The following is a 16,786-nucleotide window of genomic DNA, read 5'->3' on the forward strand; positions in this document are numbered from 1 at the left end:
ACAGACTGCAGGCCCTTAAAAATGCAAATACGCCCCATGCATGTCTTCATCCTCTGCCTTCAGTCAAACTGAAAAACTAACTCAGCAATCCTTCATGATGGCTATGGAACTTAACATCTGAGGTCATCAGTCCCCTAGAACTTTAGAACCACTTAAACCTAACTAACCTAAGGACATCACACACATCCATGCCCGAGGCAGGATTCGAAACTGCGACCGAAGCGGTCACGCGGTTCCAGACTGAAGCGCCTAAAACCGCTCGGCCACTCCGACCGGCTAGTGTAATATGAGTTAGTGTAATATGTATTACTTATTAAGTATTTTAGCTGCCTTTTTAAATACACGTGTTTTAGTAATCTTTGTCATTTCTTCGGCAGTTTATTATGTAATTTTATTGCATCGTGGAGAAATGTTTTTTTTATTGGTATATAGAGGCACATACCTTCTCTTGTTCCATTATTACCGGTATGTACCGAACTACTAGTGAAATACTGAAAACAGTAATGTGTCATTTAAATTGTGTTTTATGTAGTAATAAGTGCAAGAAGTATTAAAAAAAGTCTGTTGGCTTCTGTATCGGGTTCCACGGCACACGTTTGTTAATTTTTCTGTCGCTTCTCCAGCACGAGTGGCTGGCACTGTCTAATCTTCAGCCTCTACTGCCCGTGGTGGACTGGAGTCGAGGTCGCGGATTTTATGTATTTGGCACGCCAACGTCCTAGGGCTTTTCTGTGGCCATCGCCGCTGTTGCTGTTCTCCTCGTGCTACTAGCAACGGTCGTTCTTTGCAGCACGGGAATCCAGGGTCCTTTCATCTGGAGGCTTTCTTCTTTCTTGCTGTAGCTATTGTCACGCATGTGTATTTCTGTAGCTACTCTGAACAAGCAGGTGTAATAGCTCTTCTGTATAGCATGTCGGCGAATTTCGCTATGCGGTCAGTCTCACACACCACGTGCTCCGCCACGGTCGGTTTTTCTACCTGCCCACAACCTGCAAAGCCGCTTACCATATGTTCGGTGCTGCTTGTGTTCATAGAGGGCCCACTCACTCCAATATAGACTTCTCACAAGAACATGGTATTCTGTATTTTATCGACATTTCAGGTGAGTCACTTTTCTCCTTTGCCGATCTGAGACACTATTTGATCTTCTTTGTCGGTTTATAAATAGTCGTTATGCCGTATTTGCGCAATATACGGCCGATTCTGTCCGTCGCTCTACGAATGTATTTCAGAAACGCCGTACCCGACATTTCTCTTTCCAAAGTGTCACTTCTCTGAGTGTTTAGTTCTGTGACACTTCTTACGTAACTGGTGGAGTACCCGTTGCTACTCAGAAAGCTTTTCAGTATTGCATCTCTCGTCTGAGGTGCTGCGGCTCACATATTCGTCTTGCTCGCGTTACGAGCGTGTTAATCGTGCCACTTTTGGGTTCGGGTGATGATTTGATAGTTTGTGCACGAATCGCTCCGTGTGTGTCGGTCTTCGACACGCACTGTGTCCCAGGTCTTCAAAAATGGTTCAAATGGCTCTGAGCACTATGGGACTCAACTTCTGAGGTCATTAGTCCCCTAGAACTTAGAACTAGTTAAACCTAACTAACCTAAGGACATCAACACATCCATGCCCGAGGCAGGATTCGAACCTACGACCGTAGCGGTCTCGCGCTTCCAGACTGCAGCGCCTAGAACTGCACGGCCACTTCGGCCGGCTGTCCCAGGTCTTCACCATAGCTCGTGACCAGCGCATCTAGGAACGGTAGCTGTTGGTCATTCTCTAGCTCCATGGTAAATTTTATGTTGGCATAGAGACTGTTCAGGTGTCCTAGGAAATCGCCGAGGTGTACCTTACCATGGTTCCACACGATTAAGAAATCGTCGACGTATTTGTACCACACCTTAGGTTTACAAGGTGCCTAGTCCAGCGTCTGGACTTCGAAATCTTCTATGAAGAAGTTGGCCACCATTGGACTAAGTGGACTAGCCATGGCGGCGCCTTCCAGCTGTTTGTAGAAGTTGCTATTCCACATGAAATAGCTCTTGGTGAGACATTCATAAAAGACCTTGGTGATGTTTTGCAGGATAATGAAACCGATATCCTCCAGAGAACCGCTGAGTGTTACTTTGGTAAACAAGGAAACAATGTCAAATGTGATGATGTCTTTTGATTACACTTTTAGTTTCTCCACCTTCTCAGTGAAATGTCCTGAGTCCTTTACAGTATGTATGTGTCAACCTTTCCCACGTGCGGCTGGAGTAGAGAGCCCGGAGCAGAGAGGCCAAGTATTTCACCAGTTTATATATCGGTGAGCCAAGAGCGATAACAATTGGTCTTAACGGATCTTTGGTCATTCATATAGCCAAGGTGGTAGGGTTTCTATGTAGCGCAGGTTCCTCTGTATGTCCACCAAGAGAGAAGACGCCTGGATTCGTATTCCGCGTGATCCGCTGAGTCGGATCTGTGCTAGTTTTCGGTACGCCGTCGGATTTAATAGGTCCCGGATTTTGTGCTCATAACCTTCGGTCTTCATTGCGTCGGTGACATTTCCCTTATCGGCGGGCAGTACCAGTATACTCTCGTCGGCGTTAAGGCTCTTTATAGCTTTTACTACTTCTTTCTTCAGGTTGAAACCTGGTGGTTTCGCTCGGCGCAGTATCCTGGCTATACCAGTGCGTATTTCAACAGGTCTTTCACAAGGAAAGGTCCGAACAGCCGCCTCTGTATTAGCAATGATATCCTGCATAGGTATAGTTCACGGGATGATAGTTCGTTTCGATGCCTGCTGCTACATAGTAGAGAGAAAATGACCAAAAATTCTTCATCCGTTGTTGCTAAATATCTGCTTGTTACATGAATTCGCTCACGAAGAAAAACGAGACATGACCAAGCTCTTTCGCCCACGTCTCTCCACGAGCTGTTTCAGGTGGAATGGCAACTTTTAGCAACGGCTAGAAGGCGCAGCCATGGGTGGCCCACATAGTGCAGTGGTGGCCAACTTCCTCATGTAACACAGCTAATCCCAAGTGCTGGATTTGATACCTTGTAAACCTGAGATGTGGTACAGAATGTCGACGATACTTTCATTTTGTGAGGAACAGCTTGGTTACTTCCTAAAACACCTGAACAGCCTCTATGCCAACATAAAATTTAGCATGGAGGTTAAAAAAAAAAAAAAAAAAAAAAAAAAAAAAAAAAAAAAAAAAAAAGGGGAATAGCTACCCTCCTAAACGTGCTGGTCACGAGAGATGGTGAAAACCTGACACAAAGCGTGTATCAAAAATCGACACCCACGGATCAGTACCTGCAAAAGCTCTCCAATCGCCAAACGAGCCAAAAAATAGGCATGATTAATACTCTCGTAACGCGAGCGAGATGAATGTGTGAGACCCAGAACCTCACACGCGAGATGCATAACCTGACAAGCGTTTTGAAGAGCAATGGGTACTCCACCAGATACGTAAGAAGTGTCACAGAGTAAAACGCCGGCGAAGTGGGTCATCGGGAAAGGAAATGTCGGGCGCAGCCTTTATGTCATGCATTCCCAGAGTGACTGACAGAGTCGACCATATATCGCGCAAACACGGCATAAAGACTATTCATAAGCCGACAAAGCAGAGAAGGGACCCACTTGCAATGTCATGAATATACCGCATGCCACGTACATATGGAAAAGTCTATGTTGGAATGCCTGGACGAGCACTCAACACCAGGACCACCGAACATAAGCGACATTGCAGGTAGCGGCAGGTGGAGAAATCGGCCGTGGCGGAGCACGTGCTGTGTGAGACAGACCATATAGTGAAATTCGCCGGCATGGAAGCTCTTGCTGTAGATGAGAGCTATGACACCGGCTTGTTCAGGCAACTATAGAAATATACAAACACGACAATAGCTTCAACAACAAAGAAGAAAGTCTCAAGGTGAACGGATCGTAGATACCCGTGCTGCAGAGAACGGCCGTTGCAGGTACAAGGGGAGAACCACAGCGGTAATGACCACGGAAAAACACCTGGACGTTGGCGTACCAGGTACATGTAATCCGCGGCCTCGAGATCAACTCCAGGCCATCATTAGCAATGGAGGCTGAAGCTTTTAAATCTCAGCAGCGTGGCATTATCTTACTTTTAATCAAATTATAAGTGCTACACTTAGCTGAAAATCACAAAAAAGAATGAATGTACTATTATAGAAAATATGTGTGTTTGGACAATAAATATACAACCACACGATCTAAAAGCGGCAAGAGTCTTGAGAAGAGGAACAAAATAGTTGTTACAGCTGACGGCAACGGTCATGAATTTGCTCCTTTTGTTAACGAACAATCGACGGTAAATGCGAGTGTCCTCATAAAGCCTGGCTCTTCTCTACCCGAAGTGTGAAGACGTGCAGTCCACAGACGCAGTAAGTTTGTCCTCAGAAGACAATGTAGAGCTGTACGGAGGGGCAAATGATGTAAACAAAAAAGAAGCTTATAAAGCAAACCGGAAATAAAAAACTTCAGGACTGCCGACACACACTAATGTTTTAGTGCTGAATATCCGACGCCGACGCGATTTATCATAGTGGTCCTGAGTAGACAAGGCACTTACTGCCGACAAAAAACAAACGTCATTGTTAAGTAAAGATTTAAAAAATGTAAGAATCTTGGGTGTTAGCAACAACGGCCGCACATTCTACACTTTATACGGGCTACACCTTGATAATAACAATTTCAAGATTTTAAACATGGCTGAAACAGCAACTGCTGAAATTCTTCACGGTAAATGATGACAGCCAAAACAGTTGCAGGATAAAGATTTATTAAAATTCTTGACCACGGTTTCGGTATATCTAAATATACCTTCATCAGAAGTAAAATACACCTATTTTCAGGATTTTCCTGAAAACAGGTGTATTTTACTTCTGATAAAGGTGTATTTAGATATACCGAAACTGTGGTCAAGAATTTTAATAAATCTTTATCCTGCAACTGTCTTGGCTGTCATCATTTACCGTCAAGATAATAACAATGGTCATCAAACATCCAAAAGCGAAATAATTTTAAACTGTCAGTTCTAATCTAATCTAAATGATATCAACAATGGACGTCAAAAACCCAAAAGCGAAATCATTTTAAACTGGCAATTCCACAGTACAGCAGAGACAACACCACTTCCATCATCAACATTGCCAGCAGAAGAACACTTCGTCTCACTTGCGCTAGGACGGAACCTCAGGGTTTTTTTTATGGGAGTCATCCGATGCATTTTACCTAGCGCAGCCAGGTGAAAGTAGACCAGAATTTTGTGTATGTCCAACCTGACTAACAGGCTGAGACCAAACATCAAGGCAAAACGTGTGTTTGTCTTGCATATAAATGTACAGTCACTTAAAAATAAACTTACAGAAATGGAATACTGGTTGGAAGAACTAAATTGTGATGTTTTGCTAGCAAATGAACAGTGGCTAACTCACAGTGAACTTGAATTATGAGTACCTTATCGATACCAATTAGCAACCTGTTACTGTAGAACAGATTTGAAGCATGATGGTGTTTGGATCTTCGTCAAAGAAATAAGTAAGTATATGAAGTGATAATGTTATTGCATAGTAACCATTGTAAACAGCATTGAGAGTTACATTTGCAGTCTCTAATACGGATTCTGGCGTTTTGCCAGTGACAATGGCGTTGCTGTCTTCAGCCGAGAACTTTTTCTCCAAATGTTATCTTGTTTGGAAAGTCATTGACATAAAGGTTGTTGCAGCGTGGGTTCCGTTGGGAAATAATTGCTAAAAAAATAACTGCTAAAAAACTGTTTCCGAATTAATTAGGATTGAACTTAGTCGATCGGGCCATTGCGCGCGCAAAGTCAAGCGGCCCTCCAGATACAGTTAGTCAGTTGATAGCGTACGAGACTGCTCAGGTTTGGCTCGGGTTCGATCGTTCCATCCCATGACAAACTGTTGTAGCCGGCCGGTGTGGCCGACCGGTTCTAGGCGCTTCAGTCTGAAACCGCGCGACCGCTACGGTCGCAGGTTCGAGTCCTGCCTCGGGCATGGATGTGTGTGATGTCCTTAGGTTAGTTAGGTTTAAGTAGTTCTAAGTTCTAGGGGACTGATGACCTCAGATGTTAAGCCGCATAGTGTTCAGAGCCATTTGAACCATCTGAACGAACTGTTGTATCGCTATCCTGTTCGGTTTTAGAAAAGCAAGCGAAGCACACGTTTGGCGAAACCGTCTCTGGCGAGCCACTTGTATCTGTGCGCGCGCAGTGGCGTGATACGCTAAAGTTTAATGTTTATTAACTCGGAAACCGCTCAACGCCTCGAAGCATTTTCTAAATAACTAATCCTCTGCACAACTTACCTTGCAACACAATTACAAGCTTTTCAGACTGTTTCTGACCACCCTGTATATTAAGAGCACAACTGGATCCAATACACTACGGTTGTCTGATAACTGTTTTACTTAACATTTATTATCAGCTGACATGTGAACTATCACTGCATTTTGCATCCTGTGAGATTGGAGCCACTTGTGTGCTATACCTAAACAAGCTTCTGGCTTATTTAGTAGGGTCAGAAACTTATGAACAAAAATAAGAATACATCTGTAACACAGTCACCCTCGTCAAGAGCTTCCAATATCATTTTCGTGAGCTCTGTAATGGCCGAGATTGTACTTCTCCCACTTCGAAAACCACACTGTGCTTCGCTAAAAGAGGTTGTATCTGTTCGTGTAATTCATTATTCTTTCATGACTGAGTCAATTATTTTAGAGAACGAATGCAGTAGTGAAACAGGCCTGCAGAGGAGGAGTAGGAGAAGAGTGTTTAACGTCCCGTCGACAACTAGGTCATTAGAGACGGAGCACAAGCTCGGATTAGGGAAGGAGAGTGAGGGACAGCAGCCGTGTCCTTTCGAAGAACCATCCTGGCATTTGCTTTAAGCGATTTAGGGAAATCACTGAAAACCTAAATAAGGATGGCCGGAGGCGGGTTTGAACCGTCGTCCTCCTTGATGCGAGGAGTCCAATGTGCTGACTACTGCGCTACCCCACTCGGTAACTGGCCTGCAGTTTCCTTTATTCATCACATTACCTTTCTTTAGTAAAGGAACACATCATGTACCTTGGAGAAATAGCTGAATTGTAGGGCCTCTTATTATGCTTATTGATGGCGTTTGTATGTTGCCAATACACACCTTGGGAACAGACATTAGCACATCATCTGTGCCTGCCGACTTCCTTTTTAACAACTGTATTGTCTTCCTCACTTCAAGCTCCATTGGGAGAAACAACTGACTTATTATTGTCGTGTAACTCATTGTGGGTGTTACAAGTGTTTTAGGAATATTTTGTCGCAACTACTCTGCAACACCAAGGGAATAATCGCTAACAAAATTTGCTATTCCTGAAGATTGTGTTTATCTACTCCATTTTTGATGTGTATGTTATTATATTTTTCTCTCTTTTTCCCCACTTCCATGTTCTATGACATCCAAAACTACTTTGCTTTTATTTTCTGCATTATACATTATTGTCACTGAATGATTTCTTTTTGCAGTAATCAATATCCTTCTGTATACCTTTTTGTACTTGCGTTAGTAATCAAGGAACTGTGAGTTGTGTTCTGATTTTGCAAAACACTGAGACATTTAAGTAAGTGGGAGGACTTTCTAATACCCACAGTTACTTAGCTGCTGTTGCTTAAGTTACTATTTTTCGAAAGTTTATCTCGAAAATTAATTTAAACGATGAGCAGAATGTAGAGAACTTGACATCTACATCCCACGTTTGATCTGTCAATGTCTGAGAAGATCCATTCATAGGCCTGCAGTTTTTTTTATTTTATTATTTTTTTTAAAGCCTGTCTAGCTTTATTATGTGGCAGTAATGATCAGATAGGCCAAGATTTCTTGTAAGTACTTCACAACTTTTCCTATCAATATCTGTAACTTTATAATGCATTCATAGCATGTTCACCATTTGTGCGACACCAATAGTGTTCACCCTCAACACCTGCTTTAAGGTTCATGTCTCCACATATTACTATGTTAGTTCTAGGGGAAGTCAAGGACTTCAGTTAATTAACTGAAGAAAGTGTACACATTACGACTAGATACATGTACAGAATGATTAACTTCTTATGGATGTATAACTTTGCTAGTTAACAGCTGCCAATTCAGCAGGTTTATCTGCACTAATTGTGATAAGATCTTTGTTAGTGTTTACTGTGCATCACCTTTGTTAAGGTAGTTCTACAGTAGCAACTAGCATACACATGACTATAGTACTATATGCCATATTTCAGTGCATACTTCCCATTGTACCACAATTTATTTTGTCCCTCTCTCTTCGCGTATGGATTGCGAGAAAAATGACACTCTAATTGCCCATGTCCGTGCTGTAATTAATCTGATTTTGCCTCTGCGATCCCTAAGGGAACAACGAACAAGAGACTATTGTATATTCCTAGCTTGACCATTTCTACTGATGGAATTGAAGAAAAAAGAAATTTATATCGCTTCTTGCCTAAAAGAAGGGATCAGGAAATGGAGGGAGGGGGGAGTAAAAACTGTAGGGGGAGACCATGGCTTGACTACTGCGGTAGGCAGGTTGCCGTAGTTATGGTGAGATGAAGAGGTTTACACAGGATAGACTAGCGACATTTAGGACTTTGTGAACTGAATATCTGTAAGATTCATTGTCCTTGGATAAAATTGATGTATATTGTTGACCTTTTCTAAAAGCTTATTTTGTTGTTTAGCTACGAGTAAATCAAATTTTCTCTGATGTCTTTGGGTAATCGCTTTACGTAAAAAGTCTATTTTCTCATCAATGCTGCTTAGTAAAATAGAAAAAAAATCAAAGGTGAGAGTTCATTACTTAGCACTAAATGTAGACTATACATTTCGACATTTAAAAGATCTTTTATCTTAAAAGCTTCTCTAATTTCAGATTTAATCCATAAGATACTACTCTTTTGTTGTACATATGTTACATTACTAGATTTGGATTGGATATTGATTATAGCATATTTTGGTATGATGTGTTCCATGAGGCAAGTTTTATTAAATTTAATTTTCATACCAAGTTTCATAATTCATAAATGGTGTGATCAAGACTGAACTTTAGTCTATATATATATATATATATATATATATATATATATATATATATATATATATATATATATATATATATAAGATTCATAGTTTATTGTAGTATGGATGCATCCTTCAGCTTCGTTTAGAGGTGTTGTTTTATGCACTGTTTTCGGTGCTACAATGCTCCATCTTCAGACCTTTGTATGATACTAAATCGGCCAATCATGAGAGTACCCGGGTAGCCACCATAATAGTCAGGTCGATGTACGGTGGTGATGAATTCCTTCCTTCCTGCTGCTGGCATCTAGTTGATGTGCTGATTCTGTCACTACAAAACAGGAAGGAAGGAATTCATCATCGTGGAGATAGATTTGATAGTGCCCTCTACTGAGGTGCATTATGGCTCTTACCCGGTCGTCAGCATGTTACTCAGTTTATCATAGAGGGACCAAGAGATGGTGCACTGTAGTGGCGAAATCGACAGTAAATAAAGCAATACTTTTAGACATAGCTGAAAGATTCACCCTAAAGAAAATGTAATTCATCTTCTTCATTTGATCAAGATCAGAATGATCTGCAGTCATGACTGTCAGATAATTCGTCTATCAAAAACTTCGCTTTTCTTGCTGTTGACAATCTGAATTTTATATCCGCTCTTTTTCAGCCATCGTCATCTATTTTGCTGCCCAAATATCAAAACTTATCCATTACTGTTAGTTTCTCATTTCGTAATCTACTTCCCTGTAATGTAATTCCATTACATTTCATTACCGTTGTTTTACTAGTGTTGATTGTCTCATAATTTTGAGCATGTGATTTTGAATTGCGGCAACCGCAGCTAAACTTCCACATCTTGAAGGAAATAATCCACACTGGCTGTAGAATAATTTTTATTACAAGTTATGACCGGTTTCGCTCCACTAAAAGACGCATCCTCAAGTGGTAAAGATTCAATATGTAAATTGAATGGGGATCTCTGCTATCAGCTGCAGCGGGACATTAAGCGGAATCAGCGGCGACTAGCGAAAATGCGTACCGGACCGAGATTCGAACCCGGGATCTCCTGCTTACCTGCCGACTCCTGTGGGAATCTCTAAATAGCGAAAAGGAGTATAATTAACAGGGACTGCGGATAGGTGGCGCTCTTTGGGCTGAATGACATCCCTAGGCAGACTGGCGGAGAGATTGCTCTCTATGAGGACGACACCGCCATTTACAGAGGCAGTCGCAGCCTCCTCCTCATACACTGCCACCTTCAGCAACATCTCAACAAAATAACCCAGTGGTGCAACCGCTTGAAAATTAAAATCAATCCTGCAAAGTGCCAAGCGATCTGTTTCACCCCTAAAATCAAACTCCCGGATCGCCAAGTCACAATTGACGGCCGAGAGCTAACTTGGAGAAACTCAATCATATACCTGAGGGTCGAAATAGATCGCCGCCTAACATGGAACAGGTACCTCATTACCGCTGCAAACAAGAGCTGCGCCCTCTTCTGTAGGCTATATATCCACTCCTGAAAGGCGATGGTATTACCATTCAATGCAAACTGCTCTTCTGGCGCCAGCTTATACTTCCAGTCATCCTGTAGGGCTTGGAAGTGTGGTCTATGGCGTCAGACATGGCACTTTCCCGACTGCAACGTCTCCAGATCAAAGTTTTCCGTGTCATTCTGGCGCGGGCAGATACGTCCCTAACACACACATAAGTGACCTCCTAGGCCAACCCACTACCTACACATTTATTCAAGAAAAAATCCACAAAATTTTACGAAAGAACACAAACTTCGCCCCACTTTCTCATACAAAATTTAGGAAACGAACCACCAGAAGCTTCTCATAAACGCCCAAAATTAACCCTTACACGCCTCTTTAGAGACCAATAACACATACATAAAACACCAAACACAAGCCTTCACACAGAAAACATGCACACAATCGCAATCCCTCATTTCAAGAAAACCCCTAGCGCATTTCGAATCCAGAAGGGCACTTCAAGTACAACCACAACACACATAGCCTCGTTGTCACTGGATGGGGGTGTGCATAAGCCGTGAATGTGTCGAGACAGTCCGTGCAGTTTTGGATGACGTTATGTCCCGGATGGAGCAGTGGTTACCGCACTTGCCTAGTAAGCAGGAGATCCCGTATTCGAATGCCGGTCCGGTACACATTTTCGCTCGTCGCCCCTGATTTCGCGTAATGTCCCGCTGCAGATGATAGCAGTGATCCCCCTTTAATTTACATTTAGTGTTTCACAGCTGATGGATCTGCGTGGTGTCTGTTCTTTCGAAGCAACTGACACTGTGCCTTCAAATAAAGGTAAAGATTCTTTTTAACAAGTCATCACCGAAAGGTAACTGCCTTAGAGCCACTACCTATCATTCACGTCAAGTTGTAAACAAATAGCGCGATAAAAGCGGCAGTCCATATTTAAAACGACGGAGGTAGCAGAACCGCACCACAGGCAGGAAGGTGGCAGAGTAGCACCAGGCAAAGCATACTCAACCACCTTCCTGCTTAAAATGGTTCAAATGGCTCTGAGCACTATGGGACTTAACTTCTGTGGTCGTCGGCAGAGCTCAAAGCTTTTTAAACTTTTTTTCAATTTCTTGTTCATGAACTTTAATTCCCTTTTCCAAATCTCCTTGGTTTCCTTGACTGCTTATTCGGTTTACAGATTGAACAAGACAAGGGATGGGATGTAATCCTGCCTCGACTACTGCTTTGATTGATGACTGCACTAGCAAACGAGAATGGCGTGGGTGGTACTCACAGCAGCAGCAGCTCGGTGCCGTTGCCCTTGGCGTCCTGGCGCACGATGTCCCAGCAGTCGGTGACCATGCGCTTCTCGCGCGGCGTCACGCCCAGCACCGGGTCCGGCACGTCGAGCGCCGGGTCGTCGTCGTCGGCCGCCGCCGCGGATCCGCCCCACAGGTAGCTCATCAGGCCGCCCATGACCTGCACAGCGACAGTGTCAGGAGTGAGACACCGAGACAAACGACTGGTACCAGCGAGTCACTCTGGGACTATGTCCCACTGACATCACAGTACGATACCTTGCCGCAGCAAATTTGTTGTGGCGCAAGTAACAATGTACAAGAAATTACAGGTTTCAGTATGACTAATAAGTTAGCGCTTTTGAGACTGGACACTCGACGAGTGGCAGCGGGACTGGGACAGAGGAAATTCCGGACGCCAGGTATACAGTCTCCTTCCGAGCGTCAGAGACGACAAACGAACTGCATCGCCCTCATTGTCCTCAGCAGAGGCATTGCTCATTTTATGACACAACACGGCCTTTAACCCCAATACGCCACAGAATAGGAGTGAGACCATCAGCATTGTCTGGTTGTGGTGTTTAGGATCCCTTGAGCGTGTGGTGTTCACATGCCAAGTGGAAGCTAAGAGAGATGAACCCCTCAAGGTGAAATGCAGTTAGGATCCCCGGAGCTTGTGGTGTTCACATGCCAAGTGGAAGCTAGGAGAGATGAACTCCTCAAGGTGAAATGCAGTTCCCAATTAGGAGGGAGGAACAACCACAGCTATACGTACACCAGACAGCCATCATATACTGACTGAGACCTTGAGCATTGCGGCGGGTGGTTGAAAAAAGCACATGAAATCAGCGGAAGAAATCACTCATGAGCTCCAAAGTGCTACCAGTAGTCCAGATAGCACTAGCACAATGACTGTGCGTAGACAGATAAAAAGGATGGGATACAACAATCAAACAGCTCCTCATAAGGCAGTCAATGCTAGGCGACGCATGAGGTGGTCTAAAACGTGACGCCAATGGATAGGGGTGATTGGAAACGAGTTATTTGGCGTGATGGATCACCATGTGGCTATGAGAAGGAAAGGGTTGGGTTTGGCGAATGCCTGGACCTCCATCGTGTGTAGGGTCAACCGTAAATTGGTTAGGGTGTGGTCCACTTATTGCACCCAAAAAAAGGCTAAAAGCGGAACGATATGAACACATTTTACAGCATCGTGTGCTGCGTACAGTGGCGGAACAGTTCGAAGACGATGACTGATTGTTGTATCAACATGACAGTGCATTATGTCAGAAAGCAGCTTCTGTGGGGCACCGGTTTGTGTACAGTAACAGTCCACAAATCAACCGGCCTACCCAGAGTCCCGACCTGAACCCAATGAACACATCAGTGTACAGTAACAGTCCACAAATCAACCGGCCTACCCAGAGTCCCGACCTGAACCCAATGAACACATCAGTGATGAGTCAGAAGTCCAACATCACTACCTTCTCTGGTTTCGATTCTTGAGGAAGAAGGGCTGAAAAGGGTGCCATTCCTCCACAGACACTCAGATACATTCAAATGTCTGCAGAAGAATTCAAACCGTCATAAATACGACGGTTGGCACACCTCGTATTAACGTCTGCTGATAGGTGTCAAGATACTTTTGATCAGGTTGTGTAGTAAAGGAATGAACCGCTTCTTAATGCTGCAGTGAAAATTGTTGACTGTGATGACTCAACGGAAAAGAATCAGATTGCTTTGAACAACAACGGACCGCAAGTACACGTTTTACTCAGTAAAGCGAACCGCATACCTGGCAGTTAAAATAGTGCGCGTTGCTACCCGACAGCGCAAGCTGCTTGTTAACGAAGTTGAATGTTATCGGTGATCAGAAGGAGAAAGCAGTGACAGCAAAGACGGAAAACGTGTCGAAAGATGCAAGAAAAACATTAAAGCTGAGCGCGTCATTGGTGTGCAAAGAGCGGTAGACGGGAAACGGTGCGTGGAATTTAAAAATTTACTTCAAAGAAAAATTAGTAAAGTGTCCACATCAAATATAAATGTGTTGTTAGGAAACAGGTCCTGCGATATTCTGGACGACACAAGAAATACCAACCATACGAGAACTTTACAGCTTATGCCATACAGAACATGATTCGAGGTTACGCGGAAGCTAACAAGGGGAAGGTGTGAGGTCGGAAAATGGAGTGAATGGTCCTGTGGTCTTTCATGCCCGGTGTCTTGCTTTAACACCGTTCACAGCGACGGTCCTTCCTGAAACCTATATCTAAGAGATGAATTTAGTTACCATTTGTTAAAACAATCGCGTTTTACTAAACAGCGCGATGATGTAGTTTGTAAGTTTCAATCTGATACTCCGTGGGGGCGCGCTTTCGATCTTACTAAATTCGAATTTAGCGTTTCTTCTGTCTTTTTCTTTGTTAATTCACTGCTTTACTACGCTCTTTACTAAACACATTTGTAATATGTACTGGATTTGGAAATACGCCCTAATCTTCTTCACCGCCTCTCTCCCTCTCTCTCCCTCCCTCCCCCCCCCCCCCTCTCTCTCTCTCTCTCTCTCTCTCTCTCTCTCTCTCTCTCTCTCTCTCTCTCTCCCCCTCCTCCTCTCTCCCCCTCCTTCTCTCTCCCCCTCCTTCTCTCTCCCCCTCCTTCTCTCTCTCTCCCTCTCTCCCTCCCTCTCTCCATATCACCTCCTCCTTCCCCCCCTCCCTCTCTCCCTCACCACCTCCTCCTCCCCCTCCCTCTCTCCCTCACCACCTCCTCCTCCCCCTCCCTCTCTCCCTCACCACCTCCTCCTCCCCCTCCCCCTCTCTCTCCTCCTCCTCCTACCCCCTCTCTCTCCTCCTCCTTCCCGTCTGTCTCTCCATCTCTCCACTTTCTACATCCACTTCCAATCACCCCTCTGTCTGTCTCCTCTTTCTCCCTCTCTCTGAGCTTGAACCTTGTTTACTATTATTGCAATGTCAGATTCTGTAGTCGTGTCCTCATCATAAGTCAATAAGCCGTAAATACAACTTTCCATAAATACAACTTTCTTCACTATTTTATATTTTACATATATATTTATATATTATATACCATATATCAAAAATGTATAGCCTATACGTGTCCAACCGTTTATCACAGGAACATGTAAAAATTTCAAGTGAATCAGTTGAGTACTTCGAGAATTTTGATAAGTTTCCTCTTTATATATTAAATATTTATTTATATATCAAATACTTTTAAGAAAGAGGTATATAAAAACACGTGCGTATTCGAATGCAACACTGTGTCAAAATTTCAAAGCAATTGGTGAAGAACTTTCGTGGATTAAAAATTCTGAACAAACGAACATTTACATTTTTATTTAAGTAAATGTTGCGATTTATAATTTTTAGACCGATAGTCGTCATAGAAATATTTGTAACAAGTATTATTCTCACACTACAAACATTGTATGAAAGACATCTTGTCACAGCTGCATTACATTTTGTATAAATTTAAGGGGAAATTTATGTCATTAACATAGTGCAGCATTGGTTTTCCGTATGTTATTTTTGCAGCTATAAACCAGCATCTAACTGAAATTTAGATTCGTTCTGGATGTATTAATTTTGCAGCCATCAACAAGTGCATTTGAAATTCCGTAGTCTTCTCCCTCATTTTTGGTCACATACATCAATCCATTTCGACGCTGACAAAAATAAGGAACTCATCGTTCCACTTACATTAAACTAATGACTTACAGCGTGCAAATGTGACTCTATACACGCTCAGCTATCTCGCCATATTTAGTGCATGCATAATTTTAACGTATGGCGAGTAAACTGCTGTCGTACGGTTACCGAAGATGGTATCTCCTGTACGAAGGCTCACTGTGAGATAGCTGGTACTTTAACCTACATCACCATTCGACACGTTTTCCGATCATCGCCCCCCATTCGCCGCCTCCTCTTGTGAAAAATATTCTTGCCTGAATTCAAGGTATTGCATCGTTTCTTTCGCCAAGATACTAGACGGGAAAGGGTGGCGGACCCATTGTTCTGGCCGTCTGTTACCCCCGGAAAAGATCCCCAGTACTCACGTTGCAGTAGGCTGAGTGGACCTGAGGCCAATCTGGAGGAACTGGAATGAGGGAAATTCCGTCCTTCTATCTGGGATTGAAACAAGGACTTCCAGGGGCTGGAGTCCAGCGCTCTGCCAGCTAGACAGCCAAGCCCACCTACTCTGTAGGAATTCGTTTCTCAGATCTGCCAGAATTAACGAATTATCAGGTAAGATCGGGATGACAGTTGCAAAAGAAAAAAAAAGAAAAAAACGACGAACGTCATTAAATTATAATGAAAATATGAGGCAAAAAATGTAAGTGGCCTGCGCCTTATTTAGACGAAAAATAGATTCATATTTATTAATTCTGTGAATAAATGCTAGAAAAGAGATAATATCTGACGAGTGTTGCCAATGAAGAGTGCCGCTCTATGTTTAATTGTGTTGCGCAGATTCACGTATAGGCTCTAGCGTGTGGCAGCTTTATACTTTTAAGAATACTGGAGTATACGATGCCACTCTCTCCCCTCCCTGTCTCTCGAGAGTATGCACGTCAGTGCTGCCACCTTGGCGACGTTTTTGGGGTCGCTTTTCCTGGTATTAACTGCCAAAGGAGTTTCCCAAGAACATTCTATGGCCGCGTACCTGACACATCGAAGTTCTCAGCATTAAATCAATCACGCCCGGTGTCGGCTGTTGGTTACTGTCCAGTGGAATAATGTGAAAGACTCGACACAGGCTGCGCGTATCTGTCCACCTCGGCCAATATGACAACTGCTTTGGCAGTTAGTAGCAGGAAAAGCGACCCGAAAACAGCGCCGTCTATATCAGCTCACGGGGAAATTCAAGTTTGGTTAAATGGTGTCGTGCCTGTCTCAGCATACAATC

At 43.4% G+C, this 16,786-nt stretch overlaps 1 protein-coding gene across 1 annotated transcript in view; it reads right to left on the minus strand.

The window, feature by feature from the left end:
- LOC126456960 (globin-1) overlaps positions 1–16,786 on the minus strand; it is a 289,698-nt gene that overhangs the window by 13,489 nt on the left and 259,423 nt on the right. The window contains exon 3 of the mRNA XM_050092895.1: positions 11,860–12,044. Coding sequence (XP_049948852.1) covers positions 11,860–12,041 — 182 coding nt within the window. The 5' untranslated portion in view covers positions 12,042–12,044. The remainder of the gene's footprint in view (positions 1–11,859; positions 12,045–16,786) is intronic.

This window comes from Schistocerca serialis, chromosome 2 (genome assembly GCF_023864345.2).
Source record: "Schistocerca serialis cubense isolate TAMUIC-IGC-003099 chromosome 2, iqSchSeri2.2, whole genome shotgun sequence".
Taxonomy (NCBI): Eukaryota; Metazoa; Arthropoda; class Insecta; order Orthoptera; family Acrididae; genus Schistocerca; species Schistocerca serialis.